Below are 17,257 nucleotides of genomic sequence, written 5' to 3' on the forward strand. Positions count from 1 at the left end.
GCTGCTGAGAGCAGAGCCTGATGCAGGGCTTGATCCTAAGACCCTGAGATCATGACCTGAGCCAAAATCAAGTCAGTCGCTCAACCAACTGAGCCACCCAGGTGCTCCAGTGTTTGTCTTTTTTGTGACTGGCTTATTTCACTTGGCAAAATGCCCTCAAAGTTCATCCATGTTACGGCATGTGTTAGAATTTTCCTCCTTTTTAAGGCTGAATAACATTACAGTCTATGCATATGCCACATTTTGTTTACCCAGTCATTGGTTAATGGACACCTGGGTTGCTTCTACCTTCTGGCTGTTAGGAATAATGCTGCTCTGTACATGGGTGTACAGATAGATAACTCTTCAAAAACTGCTTTCAGTTCTTTTGGGTATAGAGCCAGAAGTGGTATTACTGGATTTTATGGTAATTGCTTTTAATTCTTTGAAAAACTGCCATCCTGTTTTGCACAGCGACTGTACCATTCTACATTCCCACCAGCAGTGCACAGGGCTCCAGTTTCCCCACATCCTCACCAATACTTGTTTTCTTTTTGAGATTAGCCATCCTAAAGTGTGTGAAGTGATACCTGATTGAGGTTCTGATTTGCATTTCCCTAATGACTAGTAACATTGAGCATCTTTTCATGTGCTTGTTGGCCATTTGTATCCCTTCTTCAGAGAAATGTCTATTCAAGTTTCTTACCATTTTTTTTTTTTTTTTAGATTTTACTTATTTCTTCATGAGACACAGAGAGAGAGAGAGGTGGAGACACAGGCAGAGGGAGAGTTAGGCTCTCTGCAGGGAGCCCAGTGTGGGACTCGATCCCAGCACCCCAGGATCACGCCTTGAGCCAAAGGCAGGTTCTCCACCACTGAGCCACCCAGACATTCCACCCATTTTTTACTTCGTTGTATGCGTTGTTGGTGTTGACCTACCTCTCCAACCTCTCTCCACATCACTCCCACCTGATCCATACCCTAGAGTCATGCAGACGGTCTCTCTGTGCAGAGACACATGCGTTCTTTCCTACCTTTTGCAGTTACTGGTCCATTTACCACACAATGCTCCTCCCATGGCTGGTTCCTCATCCTTTAACACTGACCTAAATGTCACTTCGGAGAACATCTCCTGAGTCCCCATCTACAGCCAACTCACCATTTACTCTCCTATCACCATTTCTCCCCTTCATGGAACCTAATCACAACCCGTACTTACCTTGCCTGTTTACATATTTACTTGGAACCTAACGTTTACATGGAGCATAAGTGCCATGGGGACACAGAGATACAGCCTGATATGTTCACTATGTCCCCAGTGCCTCCAGAGGGGGCATCCTAGGGAAAAAGAAAGGCGATGTGTCCCAAATTGAAACTTAACCTCCCTAATCTAGGCTTGATGTCATGTAAAAGGGACATGGGAATTTTCTGGCTCTGAGCTCTGGACTTTCATTCCTGAGTCAGAAGCACAGTATCATTTGAACCAAGGACATTGCTTTGAAGCCGCCCAAGAGAAAGAGGAAAGCATTCTGGGTGTCCCCCCAACAGAGGCAGATGCCTAGGGAGGTTGTGGCCGCTATTCCCCTTCCCAAGACGCCTCAAGTATGAGGCAGCCCGGCTAGTCTTGTGAGATTTGCAGAGTACTTGAGATTCTGGGAATGCCTTGGGTTCCGTCAGTCTCGTCGGTGCCAAATATGTCAGTACAAGTACCTTTTGTGAGTAGTCAAAAGATAAAAAATGAACTTTTCATACCACAGGACACTAGAAAAATCAAATTTTTGTATTTTAAAATATTTTCAAAGGCTAATGCCCTGCTGGAACAGGCCGAGGATAGTTGAACCAATCTCTCGGGGAATCAGAGGAGCATCAGCCAATGTGAGCAGGTCTGTATAAATACACATAATTTACAAATGAGCACAATAGAAAGGACACTGGCCCCAAAGGACCAGGCTGAGGAGCAAGAGAGAAGCAGAGAGAGGACCCTCCAGAGTGACAGGCACATGTATACCACTGAAATCCCTGGACCCCAGAGGACCTCCAAAGGCACCTACCCTATAGCAGGCCTCTTGTCCTTTCTGAGCCTGGGGCATGACTGGAGACTAGATTCACCAGCATGTCGGCACAGATACCCAGGACTTGGCACCTCTGGTGGTGTCTCATGAGCCTCTGGCTCCACCTAGCCGGGCTTAGAGAATGGACCTATTCTCTCTGCCTTTCAGCAAGGACCAAGGCGGGGAAGCCCTGGAGCAAGTAGGATTAGCTCCCTGAAAATGTAATAGAAAGGCGTGATGAGGGGGGCTGGTTCCAAAAAAAGATGGGGTTTTACCCCATGGGGGTGTGTGGGGAGAACGGAATCATGATTTCACATGACACACCATTTCACATGACACACATCACACCATAGATGTGGTGCAAGCAACCTCCAGGCAGGCTTGAAGATTTCCCCTAGAGCCTGAAGTAAGTGTGGAGGCTGAGCGTAGGGACTTGTCACCTACAAACGTCCCTCAAATCCGCATTTGGTTTTGTCATAAACAGGACAATCCTGACTCCCCAATAACTAATTTCACTTGAATTTCTCCCTGATTAACCTCTCAGGGGTTTGAAGAAGGAAAAGGTGTTTCCGAGACCTCTCACCCCATCCATCACCATTGACTTCGCCTGATACCTCTGACCTCCCCACTAAGGCCTTCTACCCCTCCAAAGGCACTGTCGCAGCAGGGAAGTCCCAGGGAAAGCAGGCGAGTTCTGAGGCACAGAGGAGCTGCTGAGAGCAGAGAAGGCCTTGGCGGAGACGGAGGAATCTTGAAGGCAAAGCCACTGCTGTGTCCACTCTTCCCATCCTCTACCTCCCTTGTCCCCAGAGGTATCACACACAGCCCCTCGCCCTGGTCCCTGCACTGTACCAGGCCCACCTGGGACACCCCCACCTTATTCATGGAATGGAGGGCCCTCCCTTGGCCTGCAGCTCATTGCTTGCAGGTGACATGAGTGACCTCTGCCCCCTGGTAGCCCAGCTGCCCAGCCACACCTCCCCAACGGGCTGCTATTGGTCATGACCTCTCAGGCAGGCAGGCAGGCAGGGAGTACAAAGCAAGAGCTCAAATCAAAGCCACCGACCTCCCCCCATCCAGCCTCTCCTTCCCGCCTGGGGCGCGCCTGAGAACTGTTGGGGCACACCAGGGGAAGGCGCAGTACCAGGGCTGTGACCACAGTGATCAAAGGCCCTGTTCCACCCGTTTCACCAGGAAGTGGCAGCTACTTCAGCCAGCCTCCTCTGTGAGGGCCCAGGACAGAGCCTCGCACAGGGCATGAGCTTCTGGGGCTGGAATCCTAGCTATACACCCTCTTCTCCTCATTCGTAGCTTCTCCCGCCCCCACTTCCCCAGTCTGTCTTTGGCCTGACAGGTGCCTGGCTCCTGGAAGAGGAGCCCCTTGGGCCCCAGAACAGGGACTCGCAGGGGCCCAAGTGAGAGGGAGCACAGTATGTTGGGAGAGAGCAGAGCCCCGCTGGCAGTCTGGGTTCGGGCCCCTGTCCCACTACTGCAGTGACACGGTGGAGAGCGGCATTCCGGGTACCCAGACGTGGCCTTTGTCCCTTGGTGGCTCCTAGAGCTCTGCTTCTGTGCCAGACTGTTTCCAAGGAACAAGTTAATTTTCTTTTTCCAAGTGCTTGCTGAAGCTTAGCATACAGAATTTCTCAGCTGGTTCCAAGAATCTGGCTTTTTGTCTGAGTCCCCAAATTGTAGGAGCTTTGTAAACAGGAGGGAGAAGAGTGGGAGGGAGGAGAAGGATCTGGAGTATTTTCCTTCATACTGTCAGCACAGCAGCAGCATAAACCACGGGGGTCCCTGGTAGAAACTCAACACCCAGAGCATTCTTCTTGGAGAAGCCAAGGTGGCTGTTACCTGCACACAAGAGATGCCCAGATCAGAGAAAGGGACTAGAAGGCAGGCAGACAGGTCAGTAGAGCCTTTCTCTGCCCCCCTCCTCCCTCACCCCAACGAGAGCTGGTCAGGGTAGGACCTGTGTACCCTGCACACACTTGCTTGGGGCCATCAAGCCAGCTCAAGGGCAGGGCCAAGTCCAACCAGGACAACATGCAGCCTGGCCATAGGTATTAGCTGCGGTCCCTCACCCTCAATCCCCGAGGCATTAGGAAGAGACAGGGCATCACCTGTGCCCAGGGACCTGGCCATCCCAATTCAGAGAGCACAGCTGTTGTTCCAGCCGGGAGATGCGGAATGCCAGGTAGGATGAGGACATGACCAAGAAGCAGATCCTGGAGAAAGAGATAAAAAGGAGATCTTATCTGTAAAACGGGCATTTTTAGAGGCTCACCAAAGAGGATGGGGACTAAGCTACTTCCTGCAACTGGAGGAAGGAAAGAATCCTTTACCCTTCAGCTGTGTCCAGGCCAGGATACCTTTGTTCCCAGAGACTGTGTGGGGGTCCTGAGACTCGCCCCCATGGAGGTGTCCTCGAAGCCCAGCAGGAAATGTGGGCCCTGAAACGGAGCCCACCTTCCCCCCTGACCAGCCACCTTGGTCCTGGGCCTCTTCTTCAAGGCCACTAGGATCATCCCCTAAAGTGGTAGGTCCATTCTCCCAGCAACGGAGGTTGACAGCTGGCACTCAGCCAGCAGAACCAGAGGAAGGTCAGGAGGGAAGGGGAGGCGAGGCCAGGGGCTGGCCATTCATGCAATGTCCCACCATGCTCACCACTCTGCTGGCCCATAGGTAGAATTACAGGCAAGTCTGCGCTTCCAAAAACACGGCTCTGAAGGCGTAGCAGGAAGGCCGTGGCTCTCCCCTAGCCTGTCGGATGGCCCCCTCCAATTTTGTCAGCCCTCCCCCTCCCCAATCCCGTGCAATCTTTCCTTTTTTTTTTTTTAACAGCTTCATATCCTTCCCTCTCTACTGTGCAACCTTAACTCTAAATTACAGGGGTGCAGGAATAAAAACTGGAGACACTCTGTCGTGCTGTAGACTGGCCTGCTGTGTAGCCTCCAGACACACCCAGGAGCTTTCAGTTGACTTAGGGCCTTCCCTTCACTCGGACAGTGACCTCCCCACACACAGAGGCCCCTGCTCCAACAGCCAGACACCCAGGCGACTTTGGCCCCCGGCCCCCAGTATAGTCACCTACAGCACAAAGATGATCTTGAGGAGCTGGTAATCCCAGAGCCTCAGCTCCGCATCGCTCCTGGACTCCTCCTCCAGCTTCTCCTCCTCACAGACCGCATTCTCTGTGATAGGAGAGCAGTTAGGCATCTTCCTGGGGCAGGAGGCAAGAGCCCAGCCCAGCAAGGAGCACACACACCCCTTCCTAGCCCCCCCACCCCATTCTCTCAAGCTGCTTGGGCTCTGGGCTTTCCCTTATGGATTAGGATAAAGTAAGAAACAGTTCTCAGAAGCCTTGCTGGCTGTGATTTCTCCTTTTTGCAGAAGTGGGGGCAGGGAAAGCCTGGTCTTTGCAAGCAGTCACGAGGAGCACCCTGAGCTCACCAGACCCTGGAGGCTTCCTGGAGGGAAAGAAGCTGTCCACGGAGTCCATGGATGCCCGAGGGATACAAGGGATGTTGTCTGGGAGGGACAGGGACCTGGAGGCAGGACACACTTTTCTCCACTTCATCTCAGGGATGAGGACTTCCTGCAGAGAAATCAGGAAAAACTGTCTCTCTGTGAGCCTTGGGATCTCACCTGTCCTAAGGGGCCCACACGAGTTTTCGCGAAGCTTTTTGAGATATTGCCAACATGGATACCTAGTGAGCATGACGGCAGGTACCCAGAAGGAGGGAAACCACTGCCATAGCACCCACGTGTCTCTCTTAGCTGCTCCCTTGCTGTGACCACCCTTTCTTCCAGGGAACAATGTCTTTGAAGATGGCTAGTACAGAACCACAGTGGGATCTAAGACATGAGCTAACCCAGGTATGTGCTCACATCCACTGAGTCCAAGAAAACTTGGTACAATATATCTTAGGTGGGATAAATCCTTCTAACTCGGACTTTAACCCATCACTGACCTTAGCATGGGGTACCTAGGGTGCCTATCAACAAAAATGGGATCATCTCCTCTGTCCCTTGCATAGTACTGTGTATACTGTATGCTTGACTCAATGCTTAATGGCTAGTTAAGGAGGCTTTGAACACCTTGGGGTCATTTCCATCCCCATCACTGTTCTAGAGACTCAGCTCTGCCTACCCGAAACCCAACAGCAAAGGAAACTGCTGGGACCTTGGAAAATCTCAAATGAGTCTGGCTGCACAGGGATAGCCTTTGGAGTTCTTCCCCAAGGACACCTCTATCCCCTGGAGGGCCCTCCTGACTCCTCCAGAGAGGATAGGTCACTGGTTCTGTGGCTGTACAGGTGTGCGATCCAACCTGGGCAGTGTCCAGGGGTCTGGACATCTCTTCTGCTCAGAAAGTCAGCAGATCTGCCCAGAGCCTAGTGGCTCTGCATGGAATGGAGTGTGTCAGGTCTAGGGGACCCCCTGTAATAGTGTGGCCACTGGCTCTTGAGCCTGGAGCCCCATTTCTACATTGTGGGCCCCTGCCTGAAGCCCCAGAGCCATGGGCTCTCTCACACCAACAGCTTCAGCTCTCACCAGAGATTCACACTCAGGTTCCTCTGGAAATTCTCTTACACTCAGGCTCTTCTTGCTGGAAGGCTAAGGAAGAAAGGGAACAGGAATGACTTGTCCATCTGGAACGGCCAAGGTCAGGAGTGAGGGGCTATTAGCACTCTCCAGGAGAGCTTTACCTCCAAATAAGCCACCTTGGGTCAAGATGAAGCCTAGCTCCCAGAGTTTGCAGGGGTGCCCTAGTTAATGCTGGAGCAGAGGGCAAACCCATGGCAAGGTGCTTCCCCACGCTGCCGTCCCTCCCCACTGCCTCACCACGGGCATACTGGAAAGGAGCCGCGTGCTTCTGTCCGTTCACGGCCTCTGACTCAAAGACACATGCTCATAGACACTCGGTCCAAGGACTAAGGTCAGATTCGCTGGGCTTGAGCCCGTTACTCCCCTCGCCCTGCCCTTGGTCCCTGTGCTGGAAAGATGGGCCAACCACTCCCAACCGCCTGGTCCCAAGACCTCAGTCTAGGCCTGAGCAACCTCTCTGGCCCAACTCCTGCCCCTGAGCTCCATACCTGTAGGTGTGTGCAGACCCTCCTCAGCATGTCATATACACTGTCCCGGGAAAGCAGTGACACAAAGACGTACTGGGACAGAGAAAGAAAACAGAAAAGGGTGGGGTAAGTACAGACTGGAGAGGGTGCCAGAATCAGGATCCTGGGGCTGGGACGGGAGACTAACCAGTGGGGGCTGGCCCGGGGACTCACTGACCTTCTGGCTGGTGTTGGTGGTGATGGCCAGTCCATTGGGAAGGAGCCGCGCCATCTTGTGTTTTTTGATCATTTGGACAGACACCACGGGAATGACCACCTGAGGGCGGAGAGGCACGGGTATCTCAGGACTCACGCCCAAGGACATGAGTGCGTGAGTCCTGAGAGTGCTTCCTGCACAGGGCCCCAGCCACAAGCAGCTGTCAGCCGAGCACGGACACCATGGACAAGCCTGCACCTATGTGGGAGGATATGGAGCCTTCCACGTCTCATGCAGGCTCCCCTTCCAGTTGTCCCACCACCCTGCCCCAGGCCTGGCAGCACACTGCTCTGGGCTCTCACCCTATTGTCCAAGAGGCCAAAGGTGGTTGCCCTGGTGATCCCCATTCTCTGGTAAGAGTTCCCTGAGCTCCCACCTGGCCACAATTATGGCTCCCCCAAAGTGAGACATCCCACTCTGATGCCGAAGGCATTTCAGAGGCGCCCATAGGCAGAATAAGTTGGCTGTGATCTGTTCGGGCCAGCTCTGGCCAGATGTGGAGTCTAGATTAGGGCCCTGTTTTGGAAGGGGTGGAGCTACTTCCCTGGAGACCAGGTGGGGTGGCTCCCATGAGAGGCTTCCCCAGGTGCCTGATGCCCGCCCGCAGGGTAGGGGGTGTCTTTCCCCGCTGGAGCCTCATGGCCCACTGCAGCCCTTAATCACTTATTACTACCTTTATATCCTTGCCAAAGAGGCTGGCATGGAAGCAGAGCCAGTTGGGGGAGATGTAGAGCCGGCCCTGGAGAAGGAGGTCCCTCTGAAGGGCGCAGGAACACACTGGGGAGTCACAGGAAAGAAGACGGCCATGAGCAAGCCAGCCCTGAAGCCCCAGGGCCTGGTCCGACACTCAGGGGTCCAGGGCCAAGCCTCAGGGACGGCCTTCCTCAGACTCCCCCTTCCTGGCCCCAGGCCCCAACCCACTCATTCCACCAGCACCCCGAGTCCTTCTTGAGAGTCCTGACTGCCCCACCAGAGCCCACTAAACTGCTAGAGCTTTCTTCCTTCCCTAAGCCGGGGTACTTGCTCCCTCGGGCGGAACTCCTTGCCCGCTGTGGACAGAGGGCCTCGATCGTGCAAACGCTCGCACACGCTCACTGTGTACTTCTGTTCGTATCAATGACTGTTCTTTCCTGCTCGGCCTCTCAGTGAGAGGAAGCCCTGACATCGCCTCAAGAAAACTTTCATAAATTCCATCTCGTATCCCCAATCTGCCCGGGCTTCTCATACTTTTGAAGAAAACAGGTCCAACCACATCCAAAGGGCAGCCAGTTCCCATAGCAAAACTGTGCCTTGGAGGCTCTGGAGGAGAAGACCTGGGCCTCAGGCACTCCAGGCCCCCGTCCAGTCGCACCAGGGGGACAGCTCACCTTTGAGAACCACCTCCTCCAAGGGGATGTCCTTAAACAGCTTGTGGTATTGCTGGTTGTATTTACTCAGTAGCGTCTGCAAACACACAAGCCGGGGCTGAGACGTCCTGGGGGATCGGACCACCAAGGGGACTGCACCAGCCACCGGGGAATAATGCCATCGGGGACACAGTGGGGGTGAGAGGCTGAGTTCCAAGCCCAGCTTGTCTCTCGGTGGCAATGGCCGGAGGTCCTGACGGGGCAGCCTATGACCGGGGGACGCCCCACAGCCACCCAGGAGGGGACACTGGCTCAGGTCCCTTGGTGACAGACCTGGCAGCCAAGGAGCCAACCGCCACTGGGTCAGCCCAGGGCCCCTCCCCTGGTGGGAGCGAAAAGGCGGCCTCTGCACACTCACCCCTTCTCGGCCACACTTCTTTATCTCTTCAGCCTTCAAGCCTTCCGGCCAGTGCAGACTGCAAAGGAGACATTCCATTCCAGGGACAAGGAACCCTCGAGATCTGCCCATGTATCCTCAGTGCCAGGTCTGCCCTGGCTTCAAGCCAGAAGCTTGGGGGAGAGATTGAAGACTGAGGCCCTTCCCTAGGAGCCACCACAAGGTGATAAGCCACAGCCCCGGGGAGGGCCCTCCTACAAGCTGGGGGCCCTCCTCCCCGACAGGGGTGGGCAGCGGCCCCCCAGGACGGGGGCCTGAGCCTGCATCTCCCAGACGCTGAGGAGCTGCCCACCCCTGGGTACCACAGACCCTCTCCCGCTTCCCTGGCAATGGATAAGCAGAGGAGCAGAGCCAAGGATAAGTGGGCAGGAGATGCGGGGATGAGGACCAGTTTTGCAGGGGGTGGACGAGAAGGAGACGTCAGACCCACAACCCCGGGGCCTGGCCCTGGGCCATGACCCCGCAGGCCTGCCCTCCTTGCAGCCTCCTCCCCGCAGCCTGGAGCTCAGCAGACTCCCCTGAGCTGATGGAGGCTACCAAGGCTGAGGGAGAGGGGTGGTGCTGGGACGCAACCTTGGCCAGGTTGGCCTGAGGGCAGGTGGGCAAGGCAGAGGCTGGTAACCCGAGGGGCCCAGACTCTGCTAGGTCGCCCCGAGCTGGGACAGGCCCCGGAATGGGAGGAAGAGGTGCCCATTCCTCTGGGTGTTGTGCCCAGTCCAACACCTGACGCAAGGTCCCCTTTCTGCCCTTTAACCCCTCTGCCCCTTTCTTTCTTTATTCTTTTAAAGACTTGATTTAAATGCCAATTAATTATTAGTCTCAGGTGTACAACATAGTGACTCAATCCTTGCTCATCATGACAAGTGCTCACCTTAATCCCCATCACCTAGGTCACCTTCCTCCCACCCCACCCGCGTCCCCTCTGGTGACCACCAGTTTGTTCTCTAGAGTTCAGAGTCTGTTTCTTGGCTTGTCTCTCTCCCTTTTCCCCTCTTTGCTCATTTGATTGGTTTCTTAAATTCCACATATTAGTGAAAACATATGGTATTTGTCTTTGACTTATTTCACTTAGCGTAATAGTCTCCAGCTCCCACCATGTCACTGCAAGTGGTAAGAGTTCATTCTTTCTTATTTGCCCCTTCCCACCCCCAAGCCGGATGTACATCTGACTGGGAGGGGCCTCACCTGGAGTCCAGGGGTGCCTGAACCCTGGCTAGCTTCTCTGAGCAGGACACAGGGCTCTTCAGAGAAGCCGTCTTTCCATGCATCTGTTGGTGGCTGAGCAGAAACAGGCCCACATCAGGAAGGGGGTCTGTGGAACAGCTCCAGGGAAACAGCTCCATGCCCAGGGCAGCTCCTCCGCCCGCACCCAGACCAGCCCTGCCATTCAGGCTGAAGCTGCAGGTGTCACAGTCCAGAGGCCAGCAGCTCAGGCAGGGGTTCTCGGGCCCCCAACAAAGAGGGCAACCACATGCTGCCTTTTCTGGAAGCCTGCAGGTCGGTTTATGCCCAGACGGGAAGGAAAATCAGCCTACCTTGGTGGAGCACCAGGCAGGCAGGCCATCAGCCGCACCCTTGAGAAAGCACAGTGGGAGGGAGGACTCTAAGACTCGCTCCCGGCTGAAAGCAAAGGTTTCTGAGGTGCCTGGGGAGCACTACCATAAGCCATCGGGATCTGGGAAAGGATGCTGAGCACGGGAAGCCGAAGCAGCGCTGAGGAACTGGTGCCACAGATGGTGTGGGAGGGGCTCCGGTCAGCCCACAGGTGACTATGGGCTGGGAGGCAGGGGCGGCCCTGCACCATGAAGTGGCCTTTGGTGGCCTTCACCTTGGCCCTGAGAGCCAAACCATCTCAAAAATGTCCCAGACAAAAAAAAAAAAAAAAAAAAAAAAATTGTCCCAGACAGAGGGCCCTGGAGGGAGGAGACACCATCTCCCCGGGCGGGTGGGGTTCCCCAGTGGCTTTCGAGTTCATGCCTCCACTAAACAGCTCCACACTAGGGATCAACACATCAACTGAGCGGGCCCGGAAGCTGACGGGAAGAGAGGGCGGCCAAGGAGCAGGGCCAAGGCAGGGCCCTCAGTGGTCACAGGTAGGCTACGAGGCCCCGGGCAGATGAGGAGCCTCAGCAAATACGGAGCTGGGGGCTGAGGCCTGTCACTACGAGCCCCGGGTCCCTCTCAGCATTGTCACCGGGCAAGTCAAGGTTCTCTTCTTCAGGAACAGAGTTGCCCACTGGGCCGAGATCTGCCAAGACCCTCACAGATGCCTTAGTCTGCGCCCCCTACCATGCTGTGTACACAGGAGGAAACTGAGACCCGCCAGGGGACCGGCCGGACCCAGTGTCACACAAGGAAGAGCCGGGTAACCTCACCCCACAAAATCAGCCCATCCACAGCCACGCGGCCTGGTGACCTCTGCCTTTAACCTTATGGAGAATCTTGGTACACACACTAACATAGGTTTCCTGAATCTTGCTTAAAAAAGTGACACGTTTTGCTAGAGATTTGACCCTTTTGACTCGCAAAGGTAATTACTATATTTATGTGGTTCCCTCCTTTCACATTTCAAGAGGGTTTTCTCTCCCCCTTCTTGATTTTTATTATGCTCATTATAGAAAATATGAAAAAGATTTAATACATAAATACGATGATCAAAATCACCCAGAAGGAAAAGAAGTCTTCAAAAATCACCCAAGGAAAAGATTTATGCATAAATACAGAACCTTTGTGAATGGAATTATGCATTATAATACATATATCTTACTTTTGTTGCTTAATTAACGTGATCTGATGAGGATTCCCCGTGTCCCCGTCCATGGCTGAGACAGATTCTCAGAAGTGTAATTCGTGGGTAGAGAGTGCACCTTTCTCGGGCTCTTTACAGCCACTCACAAAGTGCTTCCAGACGCTCTGCTGGCGACCACGGCCATCAGCGCGACATGAGGGTGCCCGTTTCCCGACATCCATGGGATGGTTGGCTCCCTCGCCCTGGCTATTCTCTTTTTCTCACTTTTGCAAATTTGATACGTGGAAATATGCTATTTTCATTTCTCTTTCTGCTCACTGACGGGTTGAACGAGTTTTCCCACGTGTGCATATTAACCACTGGACCTTCACCTGTGAATGGTCTTTCAGGTTCCTCACGTTTGCCCTACTGATTTGTATTAAATGCTTTCTCGGGAATACTAGTCCTTAGTTTATCATTTTTGTGAACATCTCCCCCAGTTTGTCATTTGCCTTTTAGTTCTGTCTCTGGCTTTGTTCCATGTTTGTTTGTTTTTTGCTTTTGTTTTTTTTTAAGATTTATTTATTTTTATTTATTTATGATAGACGTAGAGAGAGAGAGGCAGAGACACAGGAGGAGGGAGAGGCAGGCTCCATGCGGGGAGCCCGATGCGGGACTCGATCCCGGGTCTCCAGGATCGCACCCTGGGCCAAAGGCAGGCGCCAAACTGCTGAGCCACCCAGGGATCCCTTTGTTCCATGTTTGTGTGGGTAGATTCCAGCCGTGTCTCCCACCTCTTGGTTCCTCACTTGGTTTGAGTGCTTTGGTTGGAGAGGCCCCCAAGGCGGAGCGTGTATAAGTCCAACCACTGAGCCCTCGGAGAGCTGGACCCCGCAGCCGGCGAGCTCTACTGGGCCGTCAGGAAAGAGAAGGACATGAGGCCTGCTTGGAGGAACACGCTCTAACCCAGAGGACCAGAGATAGAGCGAGACCCCAAGAAGGACCTTGGCCATGGTGTCAGAGGCAGGGAGCCCGCCACTCGGGCACTGGAAAGGGTGATTCGCGGTGTCAGGGCTGCAGGAGCTCCGAGAGCTCACAGAGGGAGAGTCACAGAAGGGCTCCTAGAGAAAAGGAAGCCAAACTTACCAACTGGTAGGACTATCACCTAATCATGCCTGCACGTGGGTTCTAAACTGAACTCATCCTTAGGTCCAATGTGACCTCCTCGGGGGGTGGGGGGCTGCCCTTGGCCCTCCCCCGGCCTAGTGGGGAGCCCCCCCTGCAGGCACTCATGGCACCCCAGTCCTGGCCTCCCTCTCGGCACCTGCCACACTGGGTCAGTGCTGGAGTCGCTCATCTCTGGGGCCTCCGGCATGGCAGGGACTCTGCCTCCCCCGTCACCGAAGGCCCCAAGCTGAGTGCGATGCCAGCATGCAGCACCCACACGCCACCCATCGGAGGAATGACCGGGTGGGGACAGTAAGCGAGGCTGGAGGAGAGACGGACCAGAGAAAATCTGAAGAAGGCTGTGTCCATTCCCACAGCATCTCCAGGAAGAAAAGAATGGTGGGAAAATGCAGCCACTGGGCGGAAATGACTCTCAGATATCTTTATACTTCGGGCGAGTCCTTTACGCAGCATGAGCGGGATGGTTACAAGCCATTCCTACCTGCCCATCTGTGAAGGCCAGTCCCTTCTGTCCTCATAATGCCCTGCTACAGAGACCCTGCCCGTGGCCAGAACGTACCGCTTTCAACGTCACCGAGCCAGACTTTCTACCCATTAGCCTTCTCCCCCACAGGGTTTAGACAAGTCAAAGTAAAAACGTGGGAGCAAAGTCAGATGCGAAGGTAGGTCTGGGGCGCAATGGTCGTCCTGCCGCAGAAGGCCAGGAAGGAGGCCTCTCTAGCAGGCAGCTGGAGAGTGGGGGACCTGGGTCCCCCCACCCTGCTGGCAGCCTCCGTGCATTTCCACACACACCTCCTCGAGCCAGCTGCTCCCACCCTGTGTGTTGTGAACCATACCCTTGCTCACGCAGCCCCTCCCACCTCCACACGTGCACTGTGGGGTGACAGCAGAAGTCCCCAAGTCCAGGTCTATTTTTGCAATCAAAGCCCCGCCCCCGTATCATTATTGTCATCAAGGGAATGCAACAGAGGAGGTCCAATGCTCTGGACATTAGAGGGGGTAGAAAAGGTGGGGAACCCCTCAGAAGGGGCGCTTTCACTGGCTAAGCCTGGTCCCAGGGCAAGAGGCCTCTCCAGGGCACACAGCGGGCACCTGTCCTGCCCACAAGCCTTCCTTCCTTCCCTCCACAAATACTGAGCTTCTCACACCCTGAGCCCAGTGGGGGGCCGACCACTCTGGGGTTGCTGAAAGGGCAGAGGTGGGCGGCTAGCAGAGCTGGGGCGTTCTCAGGAGATGGGCCGGGCAGTCGAGAAAGGAGGGCCACAGAGAAGGCAGGAGAGGAGGAGAGAGACAATGAGGGAAGTACTGGGGTGCAGCTTCCTCCTGCAGAACTACGGACCACGCTTCTCGGGACCCCTGACACGTGCACTCGCTCTGGATGCTTCCCAGGCTCAAAATACTCCCCCCAGGCGGCCACTCCCAAATCTGAGTCTCCACCCTTGCACCTCTCCTCCTGAGCTCCAGCGCGCCATCTGGATGCACCCACCAAGGCGAGCTCGTTGTCATCCCCCCAGATCTGCTCCCTCTGAGCACCCGACATCCCTGGAAGGCTCCTTCCGCCACAGGTGCCCAAGCCGGAACCCCAAGCTCCCTCCTCCCCGCCCCACAACCAATCAGTCCCCAGGGCCCCACCAAGCCTTAACCAGGCCCCATCCCGCTGCGCTTGCCTCAGGTCCCCACCATCCTGACCCCGAGCTTGCTCACATGCCCGGCCCTCTCCTGCATCTGCACCCACAGAGCGCCAGGCCCAGATCTGATCCTGCGGCCTCACGCTGCTTTCCCTCTCCTTCCTGCGCCTCCTGCTCCCCTTGCCAGCCTCCCGGCAGGTTCACCTGAGCCCCAGCTTCCCCCATGGCCCTCCCCAGGCAGGCATCCTCCCCACCTGGAATTCCTCCCCACACTCATCCACCCGGGGAATTGCACTTGTTTTTCAAACCCCAGTTCAAATATCACCTCTTCCATGAAGCCTTCCCTGATTACCCCCCTGCAGAGCCGGTCAGTCCCTCCTCTGAGGTCCCCTCTGTCCTGCTGTTTGTCCCAGCACTTACCACACTGGCCCGAGCTGGTCTGTCTGTTTATGCATCCATCTGCCCCCAGGCGACTCTGAGTCCACCAGGGGTGTGTCCTATACATCTCTGTGTCCCCAGCACACAGCAAGCACCCAGCGTTTGCTACCAAGAGGGAAGGAGACAGAGAAAGAAAGAGGGTGACACCCCAAGAGGGAGGAGGGGAGGAAGAAAGCAAGGCAGTGGGAGGGAGAGGCACCGCTCGGAGCCCCTGGGCTCACGGAGGCCCTGGGGTCACGAGCAGAGGCCCAGCACCACAAGCAGAGGCCCAGCACCACGGGGCACCCAGTCCCTGCTGCCTGGCTGCTCAAAGGGGCCCCCCGGGGTGGGGTGGAGGAAGGCGAGAGAAAGCGGATGAAGGGGCTCTGGTGGGATGGGATGTGGTATCGGGAAAGCACATGTGGGGGGGGCCTGGGGGGGCCTGACTCCCCACAGGGTTCACCCGCCCTGCATGGCCCTGGGCTGGCCTGTGCCCTCCAGCTCCCCCAGCAGCCCCGGGCAAACTTCCCCGCGGCCCCTCTGTGCCCCTGGTGGGAGCTGCACCCAGACCCCGAGCCTGAGCCCCCCGCCTGCGCCAGCACGGGCAGCTCCCCTGGGGCGCCTTGGGGCACCTCCCAGGTTGCTCCTCCCAGACGTTCAAGGCACTAGAGCATCCTCTGGGGCCTGGCACCCCTGCAGCGGCCAGCCCCGGGGTGACCCCCCCAGAGAGACCTCTTCCAAACAGAAAATACTCCTCACCAGCACATCCCTAAAGCACAGAACGCCAGCCCCACCCCCCAGGCCCCCCAGATGGCCCGTCTCTACTTTGACCTGCTGCTCAGCACCCAGCTCCCCACCTTCACAGGGAAGAGAGTCCATCCCGTTAACTCTGCTGTGCAGCCTGCTGGGTACCTGCTAACATGGCATGGAGAGCTTTCTTAGAAAACACAGGGCCGCCCGGGTGGCTCCGTGGTCAGCTTCAGCTCAGATCATGACCCCGGGGTCGCGGGATCGAGTCCCACATCGGGCTCCCTGCATGGAGCCTGCTTCTCCCTCTGCCTGTGTCTCTGCCTCTTTTTCTGTGTGTGTGTATGTGTGTGTGTGTGTGTGTGTGTCTCATGAATAAATAAATACAAACTCTTAAAAAATAAAAAGCAAACAAACAAACAAAAATGATGCCTGAGCCCGGTCGCAGACCCATTAAGTCAGAGCCCCTGGGGTAGCAGCTAGGTAACTACATATTTTTAACTTATTAAAGAATAAACTGCATACAGAAAAGCGCACAGAAAATCAATGTACAATTCAATGCATCTCACCAACAGAACACCCTTGGAACCCAGCCCCCAGAAACTCAGCCCTTCCCCGGTTCCTTCCAGTCTCATCCCCTCGCCCAGGCCACAAGGACAGCCACCCTCCAGGCCTCCTCGGCACGCGCTGCCTCCGCCTCTGCGGACTTTCTGTGAATAGAATCACACCACGCACACTCTTTCCCGTGGCTTCCTTTACTCAGCGATGCATTTGTGGGGTCCGTCCACGGTGTTGTGTGCAGCTGGAAACTGCGCTTTCACGAGTGTTTAGACTCCCATTCCGTGGACATGCTACAACTGATTTATTCACTGGACACTAGATGGGCATCTGGGCAGTTTCCAGGGTGGCCAGGAACATTCCACCACCTGTCGTGTGGACACAAGTATTCATTTCTATGGGTAAACACTTGGGATTGGAATTGGTGGGCGGGTTTCAGGCTTTTCAAGGCTCTCAGGTGATTTGAAACACGCAGCCAGCGTGAAGAGACCACTGGATGGATCCCGCCCCCCAACTTCTCTCCTTTCTTTGCAGCTCAGAGGGAGAAGCATACCTTCTGGGACCCAGGGTGAATCCTCTGACCCCTCTGTGCCTTCACCCTGCCCCTCTGGATTTCCAGGACACCCTCAGCAAGACAGGAATCACATTGTTCGGAGAGATTTCCTTCATCGGTGAAGGTCACAGAGCACATTTACTAGGTCATGCCAAGGAAGCAGGAGCAACTTTCCATGTGGCAGCGGCTTGGCTCCGTGTCCTTCCCGAGAGACTCCCTATGTCCCTTTCTGACACACAGCCCAGAAGCTGCTTGACAGGACCTCTGCCAA

At 55.3% G+C, this 17,257-nt stretch overlaps 2 protein-coding genes across 23 annotated transcripts in view; one reads left to right on the forward strand and one right to left on the reverse strand.

Moving 5' to 3' along the window:
* The window catches only part of SENP8 (SUMO peptidase family member, NEDD8 specific), a 42,244-nt gene extending 29,898 nt beyond the window's left edge, over positions 1-12,346 (forward strand). Inside the window, exons 2-10 of one of the 11 annotated variants that reach the window (XR_012022898.1) lie at positions 1,782-1,862; positions 2,575-5,759; positions 5,844-5,909; positions 6,633-7,234; positions 7,406-7,717; positions 9,161-9,239; positions 10,240-10,932; positions 11,158-11,260; positions 11,389-12,346. The gene's annotated coding sequence lies outside the window, so the exon portion shown is untranslated. The other 10 variants (XR_012022899.1, XR_012022894.1, XR_012022896.1 and 7 more) reach the window with 10 other exon arrangements.
* Positions 1,739-17,257, reverse strand: part of GRAMD2A (GRAM domain containing 2A) — a 32,005-nt gene continuing 16,486 nt past the window's right edge. For 2 of the 12 annotated variants that reach the window (XM_072809477.1, XM_072809478.1), the window contains 11 exons: positions 10,353-10,445; positions 9,129-9,186; positions 8,732-8,807; positions 8,038-8,141; positions 7,326-7,424; positions 7,130-7,201; positions 6,588-6,650; positions 5,484-5,628; positions 5,125-5,224; positions 4,154-4,258; positions 1,739-3,884 (listed from right to left, as the gene is read on the reverse strand). In XM_072809477.1, the coding sequence (XP_072665578.1) occupies positions 3,881-3,884; positions 4,154-4,258; positions 5,125-5,224; positions 5,484-5,628; positions 6,588-6,650; positions 7,130-7,201; positions 7,326-7,424; positions 8,038-8,141; positions 8,732-8,807; positions 9,129-9,186; positions 10,353-10,445 (919 nt within the window). In that variant the 3' untranslated portion in view covers positions 1,739-3,880. Of the gene's footprint in view, positions 4,259-5,120; positions 5,225-5,483; positions 5,629-6,587; positions 6,651-7,129; positions 7,202-7,325; positions 7,425-8,037; positions 8,142-8,731; positions 8,808-9,128; positions 9,314-10,352; positions 11,022-11,934; positions 13,017-17,257 lie in introns of those variants that run through there. The other 10 variants (XR_012022893.1, XM_072809473.1, XM_072809476.1 and 7 more) reach the window with 10 other exon arrangements.

The sequence above is a fragment of the Canis lupus genome, chromosome 32 (genome assembly GCF_048164855.1).
Source record: "Canis lupus baileyi chromosome 32, mCanLup2.hap1, whole genome shotgun sequence".
Lineage (NCBI taxonomy): Eukaryota > Metazoa > Chordata > Mammalia > Carnivora > Canidae > Canis > Canis lupus.